General features: G+C 37.1%; 2 protein-coding genes and 1 non-coding gene across 3 annotated transcripts; all 3 read left to right on the forward strand.

Annotated features, from left to right (window-relative positions):
* The first annotated feature begins 670 nt into the window (after positions 1 to 670).
* Positions 671 to 7,521, forward strand: LOC131327027 (upstream activation factor subunit spp27-like). The gene is made up of 6 exons (XM_058359991.1): positions 671 to 1,187; positions 4,383 to 4,497; positions 4,658 to 4,832; positions 5,202 to 5,252; positions 5,408 to 5,577; positions 7,283 to 7,521. Exons 1-6 carry the CDS (start codon positions 814 to 816, stop codon positions 7,409 to 7,411), a joined length of 1,014 nt encoding a protein of 337 aa, XP_058215974.1. The 5' UTR covers positions 671 to 813; the 3' UTR covers positions 7,412 to 7,521.
* Positions 7,522 to 9,394: 1,873 nt separating this feature from the next.
* On the forward strand, positions 9,395 to 9,468 carry TRNAI-AAU (transfer RNA isoleucine (anticodon AAU)). Its single transcript has one exon. It is a non-coding gene; the product is annotated as a tRNA-Ile (tRNA).
* Positions 9,469 to 12,806: 3,338 nt separating this feature from the next.
* Positions 12,807 to 15,797, forward strand: LOC131326916 (peroxidase 10-like). Its single transcript, XM_058359827.1, has 4 exons — positions 12,807 to 13,265; positions 14,020 to 14,211; positions 14,332 to 14,497; positions 14,850 to 15,797. Exons 1-4 carry the CDS (start codon positions 13,017 to 13,019, stop codon positions 15,254 to 15,256), a joined length of 1,014 nt encoding a protein of 337 aa, XP_058215810.1. The 5' UTR covers positions 12,807 to 13,016; the 3' UTR covers positions 15,257 to 15,797.
* Positions 15,798 to 18,974: the final 3,177 nt, after the last annotated feature.

The raw sequence follows: 18,974 nt of genomic DNA on the forward strand, positions 1-18,974 counted from the left end.
GTATTGTACCATGCACAATGATTGAGAAGGGTGTTAGGCACCATATATCAATGGCCCAAGATCACCAAATTTTTTCATAGTTTACGGTGTACCGTGTAGTTTGAGAGCCCAAAGCCTATTCATCAATACGTATAATTTAAAATGAAATTAGTTCTAAAAAATGAGAGTGATTTTCACACTCTCCTTTTTTATAGTCACAATCATTTTTTGTTTTTTTAGTATTGAAAGTGTTCGTAATTTTTTTCTTAAAAAATAAAAAAAGAGAGTGAATATATAAAAGAATTCACAAAAATTGATATACTAGTAGTATAATTTAAATAAAAACAAATTCAAAGGATTACGAAGGCAAAGCAGGCATAAAGCTGCTTCTATTCAAACAATTATTTTACAATCCTAAATATATGCACAAATTCACTCATATTTGCTGTGTTAATGGGGATAATAAGTAAAAAGAGATAGAGAGATATTAAAAAAATGATTGAAGATAAGAGTAATGAGTAAAATATAATGATCGAAAAATAGGGATATTTTTTGAAAAAAACTTTTCAAAATGTTAAACGAACAAGGCAAATTGACATTGGGGTCCATGTATATTACACTTTCAGTACGTGTGAGATCTATCAAAAGATATGAATATATGTGTAAAGCGTTTGTGTGAATGCGTGAGATGGATAATTATTGTTTTATTCCAAAGCAAAAAGGGAATTTTCACAAAACCCACGTCTCCGATACTTAAACCCAAAACCCAACGTACCCAGGAACTGGTTACTTTCACAAGTACAACCTTTTTGACCAGTACTTTTCTAACCACCCATGTTGCCTCTCGCGAGACAGGACGACGGGGGAACTGCGCCGGACTCGGACCTCTCGGACCGGCTCCGGCAGCTCCTCCGTACCTGCGACCTCCGCACCACCACCGCCACCGCCCTCCGCCGCGCCCTCGAGGCGGAGTTCGGCGTCGATTTGTCCGACCGTAGAGCCTTCATCAGACGACGAATCGAACTGTTCCTCGACGGCCGTGATGACGAGATTACTACCGAGAACGACGGCGCAGACGACGTCGATGGGGAAGCGATTGAATGGAAGAAGGCGGAGAGTGTGGTGACGTACGGCGATGAGAGAACCGGCTGCGAAGAGGACGGCGAGGAGGGAGAAGAAAGGAGTGGAAAGAGAAGAAGGAAAGGAAGGTTAGGGTTTACGTTATTTTCTGTGTCTTTTTTTCCTTCCGTTTGGTTGCCGAGAAAAGAAAAGAAAGTGTCCGGCTGTCTTTGGTCTTGTAAACAAAGGCAAACAGTAAACTACGGTGAATAACATGTAAAAAGTACATGGATATCAATACAAAAGTTAGGGTGGTTTTGGACCAATAAGTTTGAGTTTATCATTATTCAAAAAACAATTTTCACATTTGCATACCGATGCTCTGAATTATCAACGAAGAAAGCATGTAATATGCATATAAATTGAATTTTGAATTGGATCTCTAGGCCTGCTGTTTCAGTGGTATTTTGAGAGAAGCCACTTTGTGCATATTGCCAAAGGTTAGATCCGTCTCTCATCCTCCCCGCTCATACCTTCAATGATTGGGGACTACGTGGATTTTGTTGCTGTTACTGTTGTTGTTGCTAAGTTTGCGTCAAATTTTTGTGAATTATTGAGAGTTCGTTCCACTAACTAAAATAAAACAAAACTTATTTTTAAAATTAAATGTGATGTATTGTGAGAGAATGACCTGTCTTATAAAATGAAAAATAAATAAGCATCTCCAAGAGGCTCTCTACTTGGCTTCTCTTGGCTATTGTACCTAACCAAACTCAAATTTCAATGTTACAAGAGACTCTTTACTTGGCTAGGCATTTTACCTTCGTCTACTCTAACTACCTAGTACCTACTAGTAGAGAGCAAACAAGACTAGCATTCTATTTACCTTTTTGGCACTAAATTCTATGGGTAAATGTTCAAAAAATAAATTTATTTGGATAAAGAGCAAAAATAGAGGGTAGTGTTGGAATTCATTGATGGAAAAGTGAATAGGAAAAGTAGATATTGTCTCTTTTTTGTACTTTTTACTAGGCAAAGTGGAGACTAGTGTTGGAGATGCTCTTAGAAAATAAGAAATTTAGCGAAACGGGGCCTGATTCTTCTCGTCGGGAGGAATGGAAAAAGTAAAAAATTATAATCAAAATTTGAAATTTTTTTTTTGGATAAAGACAATAATAAGTCAAAAAGTCGGATTTTTTGACTTATTTTTGTCTTTATTCAAAAAATTATGAGTTAAGATCATAAATTTTTACTTGACTGATTCTTCTTGTTGAGACGAATAAAAAATCCACAAAAGTTTGACGCAAATCTAACAAATGCATTTTTTTTTTGAAATAAAGAAAAGACAAACCAATTAGTCACTTTAGTTCGATATTTGTAAATTATGTACTGAAATTTTAATTTTGTTGGCATTGTACGAGCATTGACGTGACTTTAATGATTTTTCCCTTGTTTTTTTTTTTTTTTTTAATAACTCAGATTAGTCAGGTGTCCGGGTCAACTAACACACGCCTCGACTAATCCTAGGGACCAATCCCACAGCCCACTTGCAGGGCTCCCAATTAAAGTTATGGATTGGCCCCAAAGGGGTTGATAGTATTTAATTGGTTTCGTACCCAAGACCTAATGAGGGAACCAACCCCTAAGTAGTAAGTTCTAGGCCTTGACCACTAGGCCAACCCCTTGGGGTTTATTTATCCTTTGGTTTTTGCCCTTTGAAACGTTACGGGGGTAAAAACTGTAGGTTTGTTTTAGGCATAAGTTTCAAAACATCTAGGTCCTGGTATTCCTAACCCTACAATTTTGTTGGTATGAGTTTCGTCTTTTCTGAATTTTTATTAGATTCATCTCAAACTTTTTGTACTGATCATTCGTTTCAACGAGGGAAATATATAAAGTGAAAAAATCATGACTTCAAATTATGAAAGAGGGTCCACTAAAGACAAAAAATGTACCAAATAGTTGTGTTCCTTTTTCAACTTAGGTCGACAGTTTTATACTTGTCTGATTACTAAATAGAAAATTACGAACGAAAATACATGAACTCAAATTTACGAAGAACAGGCCCTTAGAGGGTTATAGTTGGGATGGAGCCAGGAAAAGTCGATTCATGAGGGGAAATACTACTACTAGCTTTATAGGAATTTACTAAAACATGGACAACCCCTTGTTACACATGAACATAATAAGTAGTGACAGAAGTAGTTGGAACTTTGAAGAGTGGAGAAAGAAAACTATTGAAATTTATTTGGGTAAAAAAAAAAATTGAATGAGGAAGTTGTTGGGATTTATTGATAATCTACATGAAATTTTAAGGTGCAGATGTTCAAGGCATGTTTCACTGGTTGACAAACTGTAGCTTTACTGTACTTAATTGGATCCGGTATGATTGTGAAGAGTAAGTTTGAGGGTTATCTATATAGTTTATGCATTATGAAATTCTCACCTTTGTCTTCTGTGAATATCAATAGCAAGCACATATATTTGGCATGTCCCACATGTATGCGGAGCTTGTCCAATTGTGTTTGCATCCAGCACATGTCACAGATCAGTACGTGAAGCCAGTAGACACATCCGTGCTTCTTAGACCTCGCTTTTGATTTTCGTGTTTATGTTTTGATTGTAATACAGGGTTCCATTCAACGTCACTGTACTTTGTCTTTCTTCATTGGTCCTGGCACTGTTAGGATACCTTAATATTATAGTTCAGTGCATCTGAAATCTCCATTTACCTGCATTGTAAAAGGCTAAGACACCCACTTGCAAGAAAAACTATGATGAGAATAGCGATGCTGCAAATTTCCTTGAAGAATGTCTGTTGTGTTTTCTGGAGCTCTTACAAATTGTTGCCCCATTATTCCACATAATACATTGTAAATCAGCGTTACTTTAAGTAAAAGTACTAGGGATAAACCGATAAGCATTAAAAAACCCTCAACATTTTCCATCTTAGTTGTCTGACAGTCTATCCGTTACCGATCCCCCAAATGTGCACGCTCATGTGATGATTTTCTCAGAACGAGCTGACTACATCTGAATGGGGGAATTTTGATGTAGTATTTTTACACAGATAAATTCCGCTGAGTTGTTTAAAAGAGCAGATTCAAAATCCCCAGTTCTCTCTTTCTTTACATGCGGTCAAGTCATTCCAAGGATCAGTTGTTTTAAATTCCCCTCAATTATGTCTGACAAATGATACATGTACTTGTTGTGTATGATAATGCTGCAGTTGCCTGGGAGGATAGAAAAAGTTTTACTGTCATGCATGTGTTAATGTGAATAAATAAGACATTTAACAGGTTATGGTAGTTGATGCGTCTAAACAGATATGGCTCTTTATTTAGGTCTGACAAGGTGGTGGATGTTGTGAAGAAAAGAGCAGGGGGCTTCATGAAACCAAGTGGTCTTTCTCCACAACTTCAAACATTTGTTGGAGTGTCTGAACTAGCCAGAACTCAGGTATATTACGGAGCACACCCGTTGGTACCCATCTATGGCTTTTGGGACAGTATATGACATCTCTGAAATTCTGTTCTGTTTACTGTTATTTTTACAGAGAATGGGGCAGATATATTTGGAATGTAAATTTTACAATTACTTGATTTTTGCTGTCCTCTAGGTTGTGAAGAGAATCTGGGCCTATATTCGGGAGAAGAATTTGCAAGATCCAAAAGACAAGCGAACAATAATATGTGACCAAGCATTGCGTGCCATTTTTCGCGTCAAATCTATTGATATGTTTCAAATGAGTAAAGCTCTGAACAAGCACATGCTGCCGCTAGCTGAGGAAGATGGTATGTGTTTCAAATTTGGCTTTCATCCCTTTTGTTTTGTGGATATGATGAGGAATCGGTAGGAATATACACAGGAAATTTGTTTCTCTTGTTTAGATTCCACGAAAAACTGTGGTAAAAGGCAGGACGTGAAAAAGCAGGAAGAGATTTGTCATGTTCCTTTATCTTGAAATTTAGAGGATAAAGATGAGAAACATTGTAATAAAGTTGAAGGAACATAGGGAAGATTATACAAGAGAAGAAAACCAACCTTACAAGCTTTTAGTTTTTGTGCTGTCACAGTTTCCTAGTCTGAAGTTCTTGTCATCTAGCAACATTGACAGGGATTTTTGCATATTTTTTGAAAGTATTTCTCACATGATGTTGCAGGTTCTGTCAAATCCTCGCAAAAGAAAAAGCGGCGCAAACAAGGTAGAGAAGGTGAAACAGTACCTTGAAGATTTGGATTCCTTAACTTGTTGTATTGTCTGAAAGGACAGCATGTAGTGATCATGCCTCAGGAAATTGAGCTTATTTTCTGGAGTTCAATGACATTCTTTCAGTTACTGCCACTTATGCGTATCTTATATGTTCAGGTTCCAATGAGAGGCAAGTAAAAACGGTGAAGGGCAAAACTTTGGGTTTTCTTGCTCCACTTACACTTTCGGATGCTCTAGTGAAATTCTTTGGTACAGGTGAAAATGAGTTATCTCGGGGAGATGTTGTGAAGAAAGTGTGGGAATACATAAAGCAAAACGATCTGCAGGTACCTATTTCTGAACCCATCACCCATTGGGTTGTTTATTTTTTAGAACTGATGAGAATCTGAACCTTCCCGTAATCATAACCATTATGAGTAAATGAGCACTCGCAAATAATTTTTGAGTAATCTGTTAATTCACCAAGAGTCCAAGACCCTGGTCCAAAAAAGTTACAACTTACAAGCCAAACTCTAGCTTGACCCTTGGCAGGGCCGGCCCTGGGGTAAAGCTAGAGGTGCGGCCGATTTAGGCCTCCAAAATTTTACAAAAAGCTGGGGGCCCATTTTCCATACAAGTCATACTATAACGTATGTGTTCCATATTTCAAAAGATCTACTTTCTAGGGGTGCGTGTGATGTTTTGGAAACCAATAGGTGCCTGGTTTGAATCCCACTCCTGCCTTTTGCTAAACTAATTCTTTGTTTTTATGGTTTTTGTTACATCTAGTTGGATAATATACAACTCTTCAACCATTTGTATTCTATATTTGTTATGCTTTAGGTTTTAGATACTCAAGACCAAGTTCAAATCTTCTGCACACAATTAAGTGATTTGATAAGTTCTTTTCTTCTATCATTTATTTTAATTTTGTTTTCAACTTTTAATAACAAACTCTCAAATAAAACACTTTTGACTACAAATAAACCAAAGTAATTTATTTTCACTCAATGATAAAAAAAGGTTTAAAATAAATAGTTTTCTTATTATTGAAATAGTATCCTTGCAATTAAAGTTAATAACGTGATTAGTTAGGAAAAAGCATGAGCAGTACTTGTTTATGTTTTGATTCATTTTTTATAATGAAATAAAAAATTTAAAAAACTTATTTTTGTTCAATTACGAAGCTAAAATACCAAGTTTAATATTTTTACCTCATCTTAACCACCTATATTGATTTTTTTTTGGTTAAAAATCTAGGGCCTCAGTTGTAAATTTGCTTTAGGCCTCCAAAATGTCAAGGCTGGCCCTGACCCTTGGGTAAGTCGTTTAGGGTTGTGCAACTTGATATTCAGGCTTGGATAGGCTCTTGACAGGTCGAGGTAGTCAGCATTTGCTTTTCCATCGAAGAGATTATAGGCGACAAGAATTGCTAGTGTGTTACATTGGTGGCCTGACAAATGCCTCAAATAAAGGTCTGATTTCTCTGCAACACAAGCTTGATGTGAAGTAGGCTGGCACAGATGTATTGGCATTGCCAAAACTTGAGCAGGGGTGGTTGAGTTTTTATGAAGCACTAGTCAGATTGGCCCTTGATTCAAGGTTTACAAGCAGCTAATATAACGGACCCTATATTTCTTCGCCTTTGCTTTTTTATGCCCCGAAAATGGAGCACCTTAGGGTTCTACTGCTTCAAGTGAAAACACTTTGTGGCACTTTGGTTGAGTTTAGCCGTGGATGGTTTGTTTTGTCCTTTCTGGTTTTCAGGTTGTGCTTGGAATTGTATGGGAATCTGATGGTCTAAAAAGACGTCATCATCGCCCACTTATCTAGATCAATGCATCCTCTCTGCTTTTTATTATATTGTACATGCCCGAATCATTTTGACCTAGCGTTCTGGATATTTACTTCATCGTTTATTTAATTTTTTTTTTCCTTTGATAATGTGGTTTATTGGTGTTGAATGTTCCATTTTATTGCAGTTATTCTACTATGCATTTTTGCTGACTAATATTCTGCCACCTTAATTATCTTTCTATTTGTCTCTTATAGGACCCATCCGATAAAAAGACAGTTATTTGCGACGAGAAGCTGAAAGAACTCTTTGAGGTTGATTCCTTCACCGGCTTCCATGTTTCAAAGCTTGTTACTGCTCATTTCGTCAAGGGAATAGAACAGTGATGTTATTTAGTTCTAAGCTGTCAATGTAGTTATTAGAGCTCAAATGGTTGCGTATTGTGTTCCTTGTGTAAATTATGCAGATCAATGAATGCAAATAGTTTTTGCACAAATGCTTGTTCTGTTCCAAGCTTTTGGTATAATTATATGCACATATAGTTGCCATTAGATTTCTTTGGCCTATTGATTTTGGGGAAGGGCCGTCCCCAGCACATATATCAACAGTGACCTGAAAAAGAACAGAAAATCTAGTGAACAAGTGATGTTGCTTTTGCAAATACTAAATTTTATATTTTGGTTTTTGCCTCACAATGCCATGCCATGCACGCCGGGCTTGGAGCGAGGAGGAGACGTTGCTAGAAAACCTTACGAGTCTTGTAGATGCAGGGGTTTGGCAAGCTGAGCACGGAGGGATTCATCCTGCCTCCTTGGTAGTCTTGCAAATTCAGATGAAAGCTTCTTTCTCTCAAGGTGGTGTTACAAAAAATAATATTGAGGGAAAGATTAAGAAGTGGAAGGACACTTATTCCATCATAGATAACATGATGCGGACTCCTGGGTTTGGCTGGAATCCAAATGAAAACAAATTGATTGTGGAAAATGAAGATTGGAATGAATTTGTCTGGGTAAGTGAGGGTGGATAATATTGATGATCACTTACCCGGATAAATTCATTCCAATATTCATTTTTCACAATCAATCTGTTTTCATTTGGATTTCAGCCAAACTTGGGAGTCCACATCATGTTATCTATGATGGAATAAGTGTCCTTCCACTTCTTAATCTTTTCCTCAATATTATTTTTTGTAATTCCACTTTGAGAGAAAGAAGTTGTCATCTGAATTTGCAAGACTACCAAGGAGGCGGGATGAATCCCTTCATGCTCAACTTGCCAAACCCCTGCATCTACAAGGTTCGTAAGGTTTTCTAGCAACGTCTCCTCCTCCTCCAAGCTCGGCGTACGGGGCGTGCCATTGTGAGGCAAAAAACCAAAATATAAAGCTTATTATTTGAATGGGGATGAGATGTGGGATGGGATGAAAAAATTGTGTGGTTTTTATAGAAAAATATACCTAACAAAATTGTTGAACATGTGGTTTCAACCACCACCCAACTAATTAATTTGTTGAACATGTGCTTTCAATCATGTAACAAGTTTTTTAAATTAACCTTGTTATTTTTAAAAGTTTCGGTTTTTTACTTTTTTTCCAAAAAAAATATATTTCTAATAAAAAAGAGGTTTAAACATGGAAATTGATTTTGCCACTCCTTTTTTTGTTAATGCCACTTCCCTTCTCTCACAAATCATCTAATCAAGACACAAAGGGGAGTAGTATTAACAAAAAAGAGAGTGGCAAAATCACTCCCCTTAAACATTTACTAATTTTATTTTATCCCACAATTAATAATAAACATGTGTTTATTCTAATTATACTAAAATTAACCCTTTTTGTCCATTAAAATAACTGGGGGGGGGGGTAGGGGGTAGGGAATTAAGTCGTTTCACTCCTTGTCCCGTCATATCCACCCCCTCGAATCCCCCTTCTAAAAAAATTAATTCAAACATTGAATTACAAATCTACTTTTCTTAGGAAATGAATCAACCTTTCTTACATATCTACCCTCATTATGTTATCCACCCAGAATCAAATCCTCCATCCAAATGGGCCGTTGGGGTTTCTTTTTGGTTGGTATCTTGCCAATCAACGATTTGGGTCTCGGATGGGCAATTGTTACCTTTCTCGTTTTAGTCGTTGTATCTTTTTCAAAGATTAATAAAAAAAATCGCTATTCAAAAAAAAAAAAATGTCATCTGAACATGCGTGCACCAAATTTCTGGTATAAAGGATTTGAGGTGTCTAAAACTACAGGGCTCTGTTCCAAAAAGTCCAAAACTACCCCGACGAAACCCAGCCACTTTGTTTAAAGCCACAGAAAATTTGTGTATTAGGTTATATATTAAAAATAACTGACCGTATGCATCAAGGCCCATTAGCTCAGTTGGTTAGAGCGTCGTGCTAATAACGCGAAGGTCGCAGGTTCGAGACCTGCATGGGCCAAAGATTCTGTTGTTGCCTCTTTTTTTTTTTTTTTTGTGTGTGTGTGTGTTTTTTTTCCCTGCATTTTCTCATTCGTCAACACCCAAAAGGGGAAATTTGTTTGAGGGGGTTGAGCAATCATTCGAAGAAACATACAACGCTCTGCTGACAATGTAGAAGTTTCAGAATTTGATATTTTTGGGCCCTTTTGGATGGAGAGATTTGGTGAGAAAAGAAAAGAAAGGGTTAAGGTTTCTTGCCAAATCACTTGTTTGGATTGAATGTTGCGGCGAGAAATAGAGGGCAAGATACAAAAATAAAATGTTTTGATTGGCTCTTCTCTTTTCTCACCCAATCTCACCAATGGTGAGATTTGGAGAGAAATGGCTACCTTTCTTTTCTTCTCCTTTCTCCCCATCCAAAGGCACTGTTAAAGCAATTGTATTGTATATGCACTGAACAAGTTTAAGAGTTTCGATTGTTGAAAGGGCTCTCATCTCCCAGCTATTTTCTTGGCAGGTTCTCCCCACCTGCTGCAGAAACAGACGGCCAAGAGAGAGAAATAATCGCAATGGGATCCACAGGTACAATCAGATGTGACGTGTGTGTATGGAGGCATATGTATTGTAGTCTATGGTATTGCAAATTATGTAATGGCAGGTTAACCTTGATATATGGTACCTCTATGTGATAATCGTAATTAGCCCCATTAGATTGAGGGATTTGGTAAGAAAAGAAAAGAAAGTGTTGGAGTTTCTTGTGAAATCATTCATTTGGATTGAGTATTTGGATGAGAAATGAAGAGAAAAGTACAAAAATAATGTTGGATTTGAGCAACTACAGCTAGTAATACTGGAATGTAAGAGAGCCCCTTTCGAAGGTGAAAAATAGTTCCTTTTGAGTTATTTGGATAACTAAAAGAGATGAGAAAGGATGAGGTACAAAGAAAAAAAGATGAATCTTTATTGGTCATCTTGTTCCTCACCAAATCTCATCACTTTTTTGTAATTTGGTGAGAGACGACAACCCTTTCTTTTGTCACAATCCAAGGGCCTGGTAAGGTGATTGCATTCAACATCTTTGTGATTAAAGAGTACCCATCTTAGGGAATACCTTCAGGCTGTTGTGCAGATTGAAAAGAAATCAATTTGATATCAGGAAAGTAGGGGAAAAGAGGCTGCCAAGTTTGGATTGGTTAAATTGTATTGTTTTCTTTACTTCATTTTGTTTTTTGCATTCTAATAGCATCGTCATGCGCATTGCGCAATAACAGCAGCCAATTACCTTTCTTAGTTTTTGGCTTCATTCTCCCACCACAAACAATAAAGAACACATACCCAAGAAAAGGTTATGATTGAGGAAGCCATCTTGAATTGGTTCATCCCCTGTTGTTATTTTTTAAGATATAAATTATCCATTATGGTATTATGGTCCCTTAGAATATAGTACAAAAATATCATTTCATGTTGTTGTTTCTGATAAACACCTGTATTTCCACTTGTTGAAGATCACTTAATCATCTAAGTTGCCTTCACTTTTGGAAGTTGACTTGCTCACAAAGGCATGCTCATTGAAAATCGTACGTTTCTTCCGTCTTTTAAATCTGTTTTCTGGACCATGTGCTTGAAATGTTTTACTGTTTAATTATGCTCAGCAGACATCGAAAAGGTAGACTAAGATACTTAGTTGTTTCCTTGTCAACTCGTCATATATGAATTTTAGGTACGAAGTTATGGACTAGTGGTGTCTTGCCTTAGTGGAATTTAGTAGGGTTTTCAATAAGTTGATGATAAACTTGGATGCTATAGAGTTTGGTCACAGAACTACCCAATGTTGTGAGAGACCCTGAGCACTGACCCTCTACGTGTAGATTGCTTGTTTAAGCTATCTATTGAATTCTAGTTGAACTAAATTTCAGTGTTTGTTTTAGTGCTAAAGGAACGATATTTGAGTAGTCTGTCATTGATTATATGCAACTGATGTTGTAGCCAATGGATTGAATTTACATGCTCAATCTGTGCAACTGATGTTGTAGCCAATGGATTGAATTTACATGCTCAATCTGTGCTTTGAATCAGTTCAATGGTAAGCCTGATATTAATTCTGGAGTCGATTATTAGGTCAAAAGGACATCTAATAGGTAAGAGCAACTCCACCGGTTGCCATATTTGGCAAAAATCTGGTGCCATTTCTCAAAATGGCAAAAACATGGCAAATTGGGTGCATGCAACACCCACTGACCCACAATGCCAAAAGTTCGCAACTTCGCAAATTAGGCAAATGCCATTTCCTTTACCATATATTTGGCAAAATTGCCATTTGTGAGTGAGAGAGGGATATAGGGAGGGAGAGAGAAAAGAACATGTACTCAACCTCAATCCCCTTTCAATTTGCTTCAAATAATTGGAGGGTGGGTAATGATCCGAGCTGTTCATTTTTGTCAAAACAATTTTTGAAGGGTCCTAGTAAAAGTTTAGCTCAATCGGATGTCAATAAGGGCCTTCGTTTATTAATTTGATTTTTGGCCTGAAGCACAAGCACACAGGATAATAACCAAAACACATACAAAAACGTAAGTATTGGATCAACAACGGCCAAATTTTTTCAACAGACAAAGTGTGAAAGTGAAAGTGGATTGGAAATAATGAAAATACAATTTTGACAAAAATAGCAAAACATGGGTGCAGCACCCCTGCCATTTTTTTTGGGTGGGCAAATAACACTGTTCATTGCCCAAAAATGGCAATGGAAAAATAGCTAAGATGGGTGTGGATGCTCTAATTAACCACTTACTAGTGTAAGATTCATATATGAAATTCCTCATTCAAGAAGCACGGACACGTCTACAGACCTAACGTGCACGTGTCTCACGCGGACATGACACAATACTCTCCATACACATGTCTAATGAGACTAAATACGGGTCTAATTTTTTCTATTATGTTTTTCTACTCAAACATGCTGGGGACAGTACTCTTGGAACATGTTAAGAACACATTTTAAAACTTGGCCAGAGTAAAAATTTCCGTAGATGTTTAGTTTGCAAACACAGACACAACAACTTCTGTTTTGTATCTTACTTTTGTTTCTCCGATTTTGGTTCTTTATCTAAATTTGGTTGAAATATGTATTTTATATGTTATATGGATTCATAGAATACATCAATAATACAAGAATATATATATTGTTTATTCAACGTTTCCGTATCCTAATTTTGAAGAAATGACGTCTGCATGTTTGTGTTGTGTCGTATCCATGTCTCCGTATCCGTGCTTCTTAGAATTAGCATGTAACCTCTGCTCGGTTAGAAGGATATATTATATACGCTAATGGACACTATTGTGTGTCAAGTGCTTGCTTATCTCTTTTGTATTAGAAAGTAATGTCACACTTGCAGATATGGCCATTAGGCTAGCAACTATGGTGGCTTTGCCACTTTGTAAGAGTAGCCAATAAGCTTACCACGGCTCCACCTTTTTCTGCATATAAATCAATTGCAAAGCCCCAAACTCCAGGCATTAGAACCAGCACACACTACACCAAAACAGTTTGCTCCCATACACGAGAAAATGAGTTTCAAACCCTCTCACTACCTCACTCTCTCCATCTTCTCCCTGACAACATGTCTGTATCCATTCACTTATGCCCAAATGTATCCGTTTCCTTACTCTTCTGGCCAACTTAATTACAACTTTTACGATATGTTGTGCCCAAAGCTGCCAATGATCGTCAGGTATGGCGTTATGGCAGCTTTGAAGGATGACACCAGGATGGCTGCATCGCTCCTTCGAATGCACTTTCACGATTGTTTCGTAAATGTAATTGTTCTTATCTAAAACTGCTGCCCTCAAGCCCCTATGTCCCGAATCCCTGCAGTGCTATCTGACTGTTTTCTTTGCGCTCTTAATCATCTCACCCGTCAAACTTTCCTAACTTTTTCTAGTTACCATGTTGACTTAAATTTATAACCTTTTTGTCGAAATGTTACGATACTATTGAAGATGGAATCATATATTATAGTTCAACTCTCCAACCTGAAGAGAAGCAAGTGAACGCCTATGTTTCTTGTGATATACGGATGGTTGTCATATGGCCAGCAACAATCCCACAGTTCATTAAGATATGGTTTTTGTTTTTACAAATATTTGAGTGACCATATAAGAGGAGATTAAGGTTGCAGTAGGACTAGTGTGCTGGAGTTGGAGATGTAGCAACTTTTTGTTGCTTTTGAATACAATTTTTAGCAATTTTGATTTCGCAAAACTACAACACTTCCCGGCAGCTTACCACCCAATTGCGTTTTATGCAAATTTGGCCTAAAGCTCCATCTATTTTGGAAAGAAGAGTGCTAAGCTGCTAGCTATCTCTGGTTGTTCTCATTGGCATTTTCTCTCACCATATATATAGCAAGATAATCTACCCCGATTATATTCTTTCACGGACTTTGTAACTGGATCGAGAAATTCTAAGAAGCTGCAAATTTTATTCTTCTTTTAGATAATCTACCTCAATTATTCTTCTTTTAGTCGCCTTGGAAATCTTGTTTTATTGCTCTCAACTTTCTTGCCACAGGGCTGTGATGGTTCCTTGCTTCTTGAAGACACGAAAGATTTCAAGGGAGAGAAGAATGCTTTTCCCAACCGAAATTCCATCAGAGGGTATAAAGTCATTGACAAAATAAAGGGGGATGTCGAAAAAGCTTGCCCTTCAACTGTTTCATGCGTGGATATACTGACTCTAGCAGCAAAAGAAGCTGTTGTTCAGGTATTTAGCATGACATTTTACTTGGCACTTTCAGCTATATATATTTCACCAACAATATATGTATAGCAACCCTCCACTCTGCTGTCTGTATTTACTATTGTTTTCTTTTTCTTTTTGTAGTCAGGTGGAAACCAGTGGCCGGTTCTGTTAGGCCGGAGAGATGGATTAACCGCGAGTGAGAAAGCTGCCAACGAGCAGATACCGTCACCTTTTGAGCCTTTAGAAAACATCACTGCCAAATTTGCAGCAAATGGCCTTGATTTTAAAGATGTAGTAGTTCTCTCAGGTACTTCTTGTGAACTTCTCATCGGGTACTCTAAACGTTCCTATTTTGTTTACCTAGGAAGTAGTAGGATTTAAACCCTTGAATTTATATCTTACGTTCGCTAGACAAGTTGGGATTCTCTGCCGATGACACTCTCAACCACAAGATGTGATGCGAAACACACATCATGCGACTGAGTTAGACCTTAGACAGGACACACAGACACAGGATTTCAGAATAGAGAATCCTGTGCATGTATAAAGATGCACAAACTTATCATACGACACATAAAGCGCGGAAGGTTTTTTCCTTCTTCGTATCAATGGGTTTTTTGTTTTTGGATATGCCCTGAGGTGAATTCCTTTTTCTGTAGGAGCACATACTCTTGGCTTTGCTCAATGTTTCACATTCAAGAGACGATTATTCAACTTCAAAGGCTCTGGAAACCCTGATCCAACTCTCGATTCTTCGCTTCTCTCAAGCCTAAGAACCACTTGTCCTAACGTAGATAGTTCAAACACCAACCTAGCTCCTCTGGACTCTACTTCATCTATGTTTGACAACGCGTTCTACAAGAACCTGATGAGCAACGCAGGACTTCTCGAATCAGATCAAGCTCTGATGGGGGATCAGAGGTCTGCTGCAATGGTGAATTCTTATTCCAAGTACCCGTATCTTTTCAATAAGGATTTTGGAGAGTCAATGACAAAGCTTGGAAATATAGGGGTTCTGACAGGGCAAGTTGGGGAAATTAGGAAGAAATGTGGCTTTGTAAACTGAAGTTAGCAGGCAGCTTCTCTGCCGCTTGGCTATGGACTGCACCTTGTGCGATCAGGCCATTTGAGATCTCGTTTTGGGTCCAATTCAATGATTGGAGTCGTTTATATCATAGAGCTTGTCCAGTGGAAAGACCATGCAAAAAATGCAAAAAATCAGGTTGATTGAATACCGATCAATACCTGATTAGACCATATTTATCCTGAACAAAATGAGTTTTCACACTGGATTACAACTTAAAGAACCCATTTTTGTCAAGATAAATGTGCTCTGATAAGATAATAGCCAGGATCTTATCAACTTGATTATTTATGTGGTTGTCTTACTTGACGAGCCCTACAACATAAACGAGTCCGCTCATGAAATTATATTCAAATATGGGATCGGAAGTGACCGGGCTGCACTAGCTGCAGTCCTCTGTCAAACGGCAAAGAAGCCGCATCAGGAAAAAAATAAAAAATAAAAGGACTTAAAGTTAGTTATGATTTCTGGCTGTATGGAAACCTATGGATACATGAATAAAACTGAATGTTGTGTGCTCAAATTGGTGCTTGTATGAGTCATTATTTTGCTATGTAATCATTTAGTGGAATACCAATGGTACAGGCACATAAAATTTGACCAATGGCGAAAATATACAGGACAAGCATATACATAGGACAATATACACACAACAAAAACATATGTACACACACATGGAGAGAGAGAGAGAGAGAGAGAGAGAGAGAGAGAGAGAGAGAGTCCATGAAAGTTACTTTTTGAGAGCTCAAGGTATGGTGGATAGGATAGTGGTATGGTGTCGAGCTGACCTCAAAGACAATAAATAGGTTGGCATGGCAAAAAGTGCAAGTTGCTATACAAAGGTGCATCCCAAAATTCCCTATACTGATTCCAATGGCTTTTACTTTTGCCAGGTTTTTATTTTTTTTTGGACAAAGCTAGGTTATTTGGACCAAATGGGATTTAGGCCCTGTTCCGCTAAGATCTTATTTTTGTAAGTACTTATTTTTAGTTTTATAAAATAGGTCATCCTCTTATAATACATCACCTTTAATTAAAAAATTAAGTATGAATATTTATTTTAATTAGTAGAACACACCCTTGATCAATGCACCAAGTACCTCCAATGTTTTGAATGTTTTGATAACAATTTCCTTTTGCACCCTTCATTAGTCATTATTTAGGTCACTTTCTTCTGTTATTGATATTTTTCAATTACCATATGACTTTCGTATGATAATCCTAATCCATCCTTAGAGCATCCGCAATGGTAATAATCAAAATCAATAACCAAAATGTGTCGCGTCAGTATTTGATTATTCATTAGTCCATAATCAAACTTAATAACATTTACCTCCACATTGGTTATTTTTGCATCCCTAACAAAAAAAAACCCCACAATACACGATGCACATTTGTCCAATCGCAAATGAGTTCTAATCATGCACCAGACCACACCAAATTATTCGTCCCGATGAGACGATTGCAATGTGGGGTGTTTTTGAGTTTTGGTTATTGGTAAAAGTTGTTAAGATTGGTTATGGAATGGGTAAAATTCGGTTATTTGCTAAAAGACTTGTAACTTTGCTTATTACAATATGGGGTGTTTTTTAAGCATTGTTGTTAAATTTGTTTATCCACGCCCATTTTTGCTTATTGCAACGGGGATGCTCTTATGAGGATGTTATAAGAGGATGTTATACATTTAGCTTATGAAATATATGGATTTGATACTTCAGATCCACCTTAAACTCTGCTTATAGAGGCCTCCAATCCACATGGGGTATTATAATTTCTTTGGGCCGGGTATCAAGTTATCATGAAACAGAAAAATGTAGATTGAATCATACGACATTGCCGACCCTTACAACAAACTAACCATTTACAGAGCTAGCTACAAAGAATGTTGATAGGTAGAGTCCAAGCCCCGGCAAATTTGAGTACTAAGGTGGCGTTTCTTGATACTCCTCCAAGAACTGCGCGCCACACAACATATGTTCGTACGAAATTCATCGACTTTGAGGTCGTATACGCACCATACACTGCCACATGACAATGCACATATATGTAAAACTTGGATAGTGAAGGTGATCATCTCATAGCAATCATATTTTCACCTCTTAATTACCGTATTATAGCTTTTGTCGGATAGCTTTTTCACAATCTCTCCTAAAACCAATTGGCGTTAGAGATGATTTTAATTAAGTTTTTCAGAGCGTTTGACATCGCACCCACAAGTCTGTTTTTAGAGCGGTCACAAGAAGTAACATTGTATAACCAAATTCATGAGGGCACTCCGGGCCCAACATAGCTCAATACATGTTGGGTTATAAACTTAGGACACCACAACTAACCTGTTCACTTCATTCTTTCACAAAGTCTAAAATTGTGGAACTATTGTGAAAAGACCTTCTGCAAGAATCACTTAATTGTTAGGGCGGTTATTTTTCCCTTCTGGTTCCTGGTGCTTCGTACTTTGAATCCTTTTAATCTTTGTAATTTATTTTCAAAGATTAATAAAATTCTTTTTTGCTGTTAAAAAAAAGTTATAGGAGTATATAGATGTAGCCCCACTTGGGTGCATTTTTCCTATATTTTTTTTTTTGTGTTTTTTGTTTTGGTAATTCTTTTCTTTTTACGTTTTATTTTTTAGATTAATCATTCATTTCGATAAGAGAAAGTTTAATTATTTAAAAAGTAAAAAATTATAATAAAAAAATTAGTAAAGACAAAAAAAATTATTTATCTATAGTGTCATTTTAAATAAACTTTTTCACACCATCATCTTGAATATTTTCAAGAGGTTTGATAGGGTCCATGAACACTTTCCATGAAAACATATCGGACAGTCCAGAGCCACTCAAAAGTGAATCTAGACTATCAGAAAGTGAATCTAGACCGTCCGATATGTTCTCATAGACACTTTCATGAAAAGCATTCATGGCCTCTGACATTTCTCTATTTTCAAGTAGACAAGAAAATTCTGTAGTCTCTATCACACTAGAACAACTTTGTTTTTCTCCTATTTTTTAAAGGGGAGTAATTTTGTCACTTTTCTTTTTGTTAATGTCATTTCTTTTTGTATTTTTATTAGATGATTTATTTTGTAAAAAAAAAAAATGACATTAATAAAAAAAAAAGTGACAAAATCAATTCCCTTTTTAAATTAAGAGAATATATAAGTCATGCATGGATTCAGAAAAGAAGCCGACAAAGGAAAGCTTGGATTGAAGAAAAAGAATAAAAAAATAGAGAAAAAAAGGCTGGACTTGTGGGATGCCCTGACTTTGACCCAACCTCTGCACAATCCAACGGGACCCTGTCCTTTGTCTCATCACAAAACAGAGCATCTCTCTCTCTCTCTCTCTCCCTCTCTCTCTCTGATTTCGCTTTTTGGTTATGTTGATCTGCCAAATCATGGACTATCATGATCATGATCACCAACCCCAAGACCAAGAAGGAACATATTCTCGTTTCATACTGAGATTCTGTACCCTACCCGAAAAACCGTGAAGTGTCTGTGCTAGGGCACACGTGGTAGTGCTCCAAAGACATTCGGCATTATACATTTGCGTGGCTTTTATGATTAAGTGTATGACTCCAAGTGGATGTGTGATAGTATCGTAGCAACGACTCCTCGAGCACAATGTCACGGTGTTCCGTGAGCTCCGAATAATTCCTACCCTACCCTGGTTTTTTTTAACACTTGTTTTCTTCATCC

This window comes from Rhododendron vialii, chromosome 5a (assembly GCF_030253575.1).
Source record: "Rhododendron vialii isolate Sample 1 chromosome 5a, ASM3025357v1".
In the NCBI taxonomy this organism is placed as follows: Eukaryota; Viridiplantae; Streptophyta; class Magnoliopsida; order Ericales; family Ericaceae; genus Rhododendron; species Rhododendron vialii.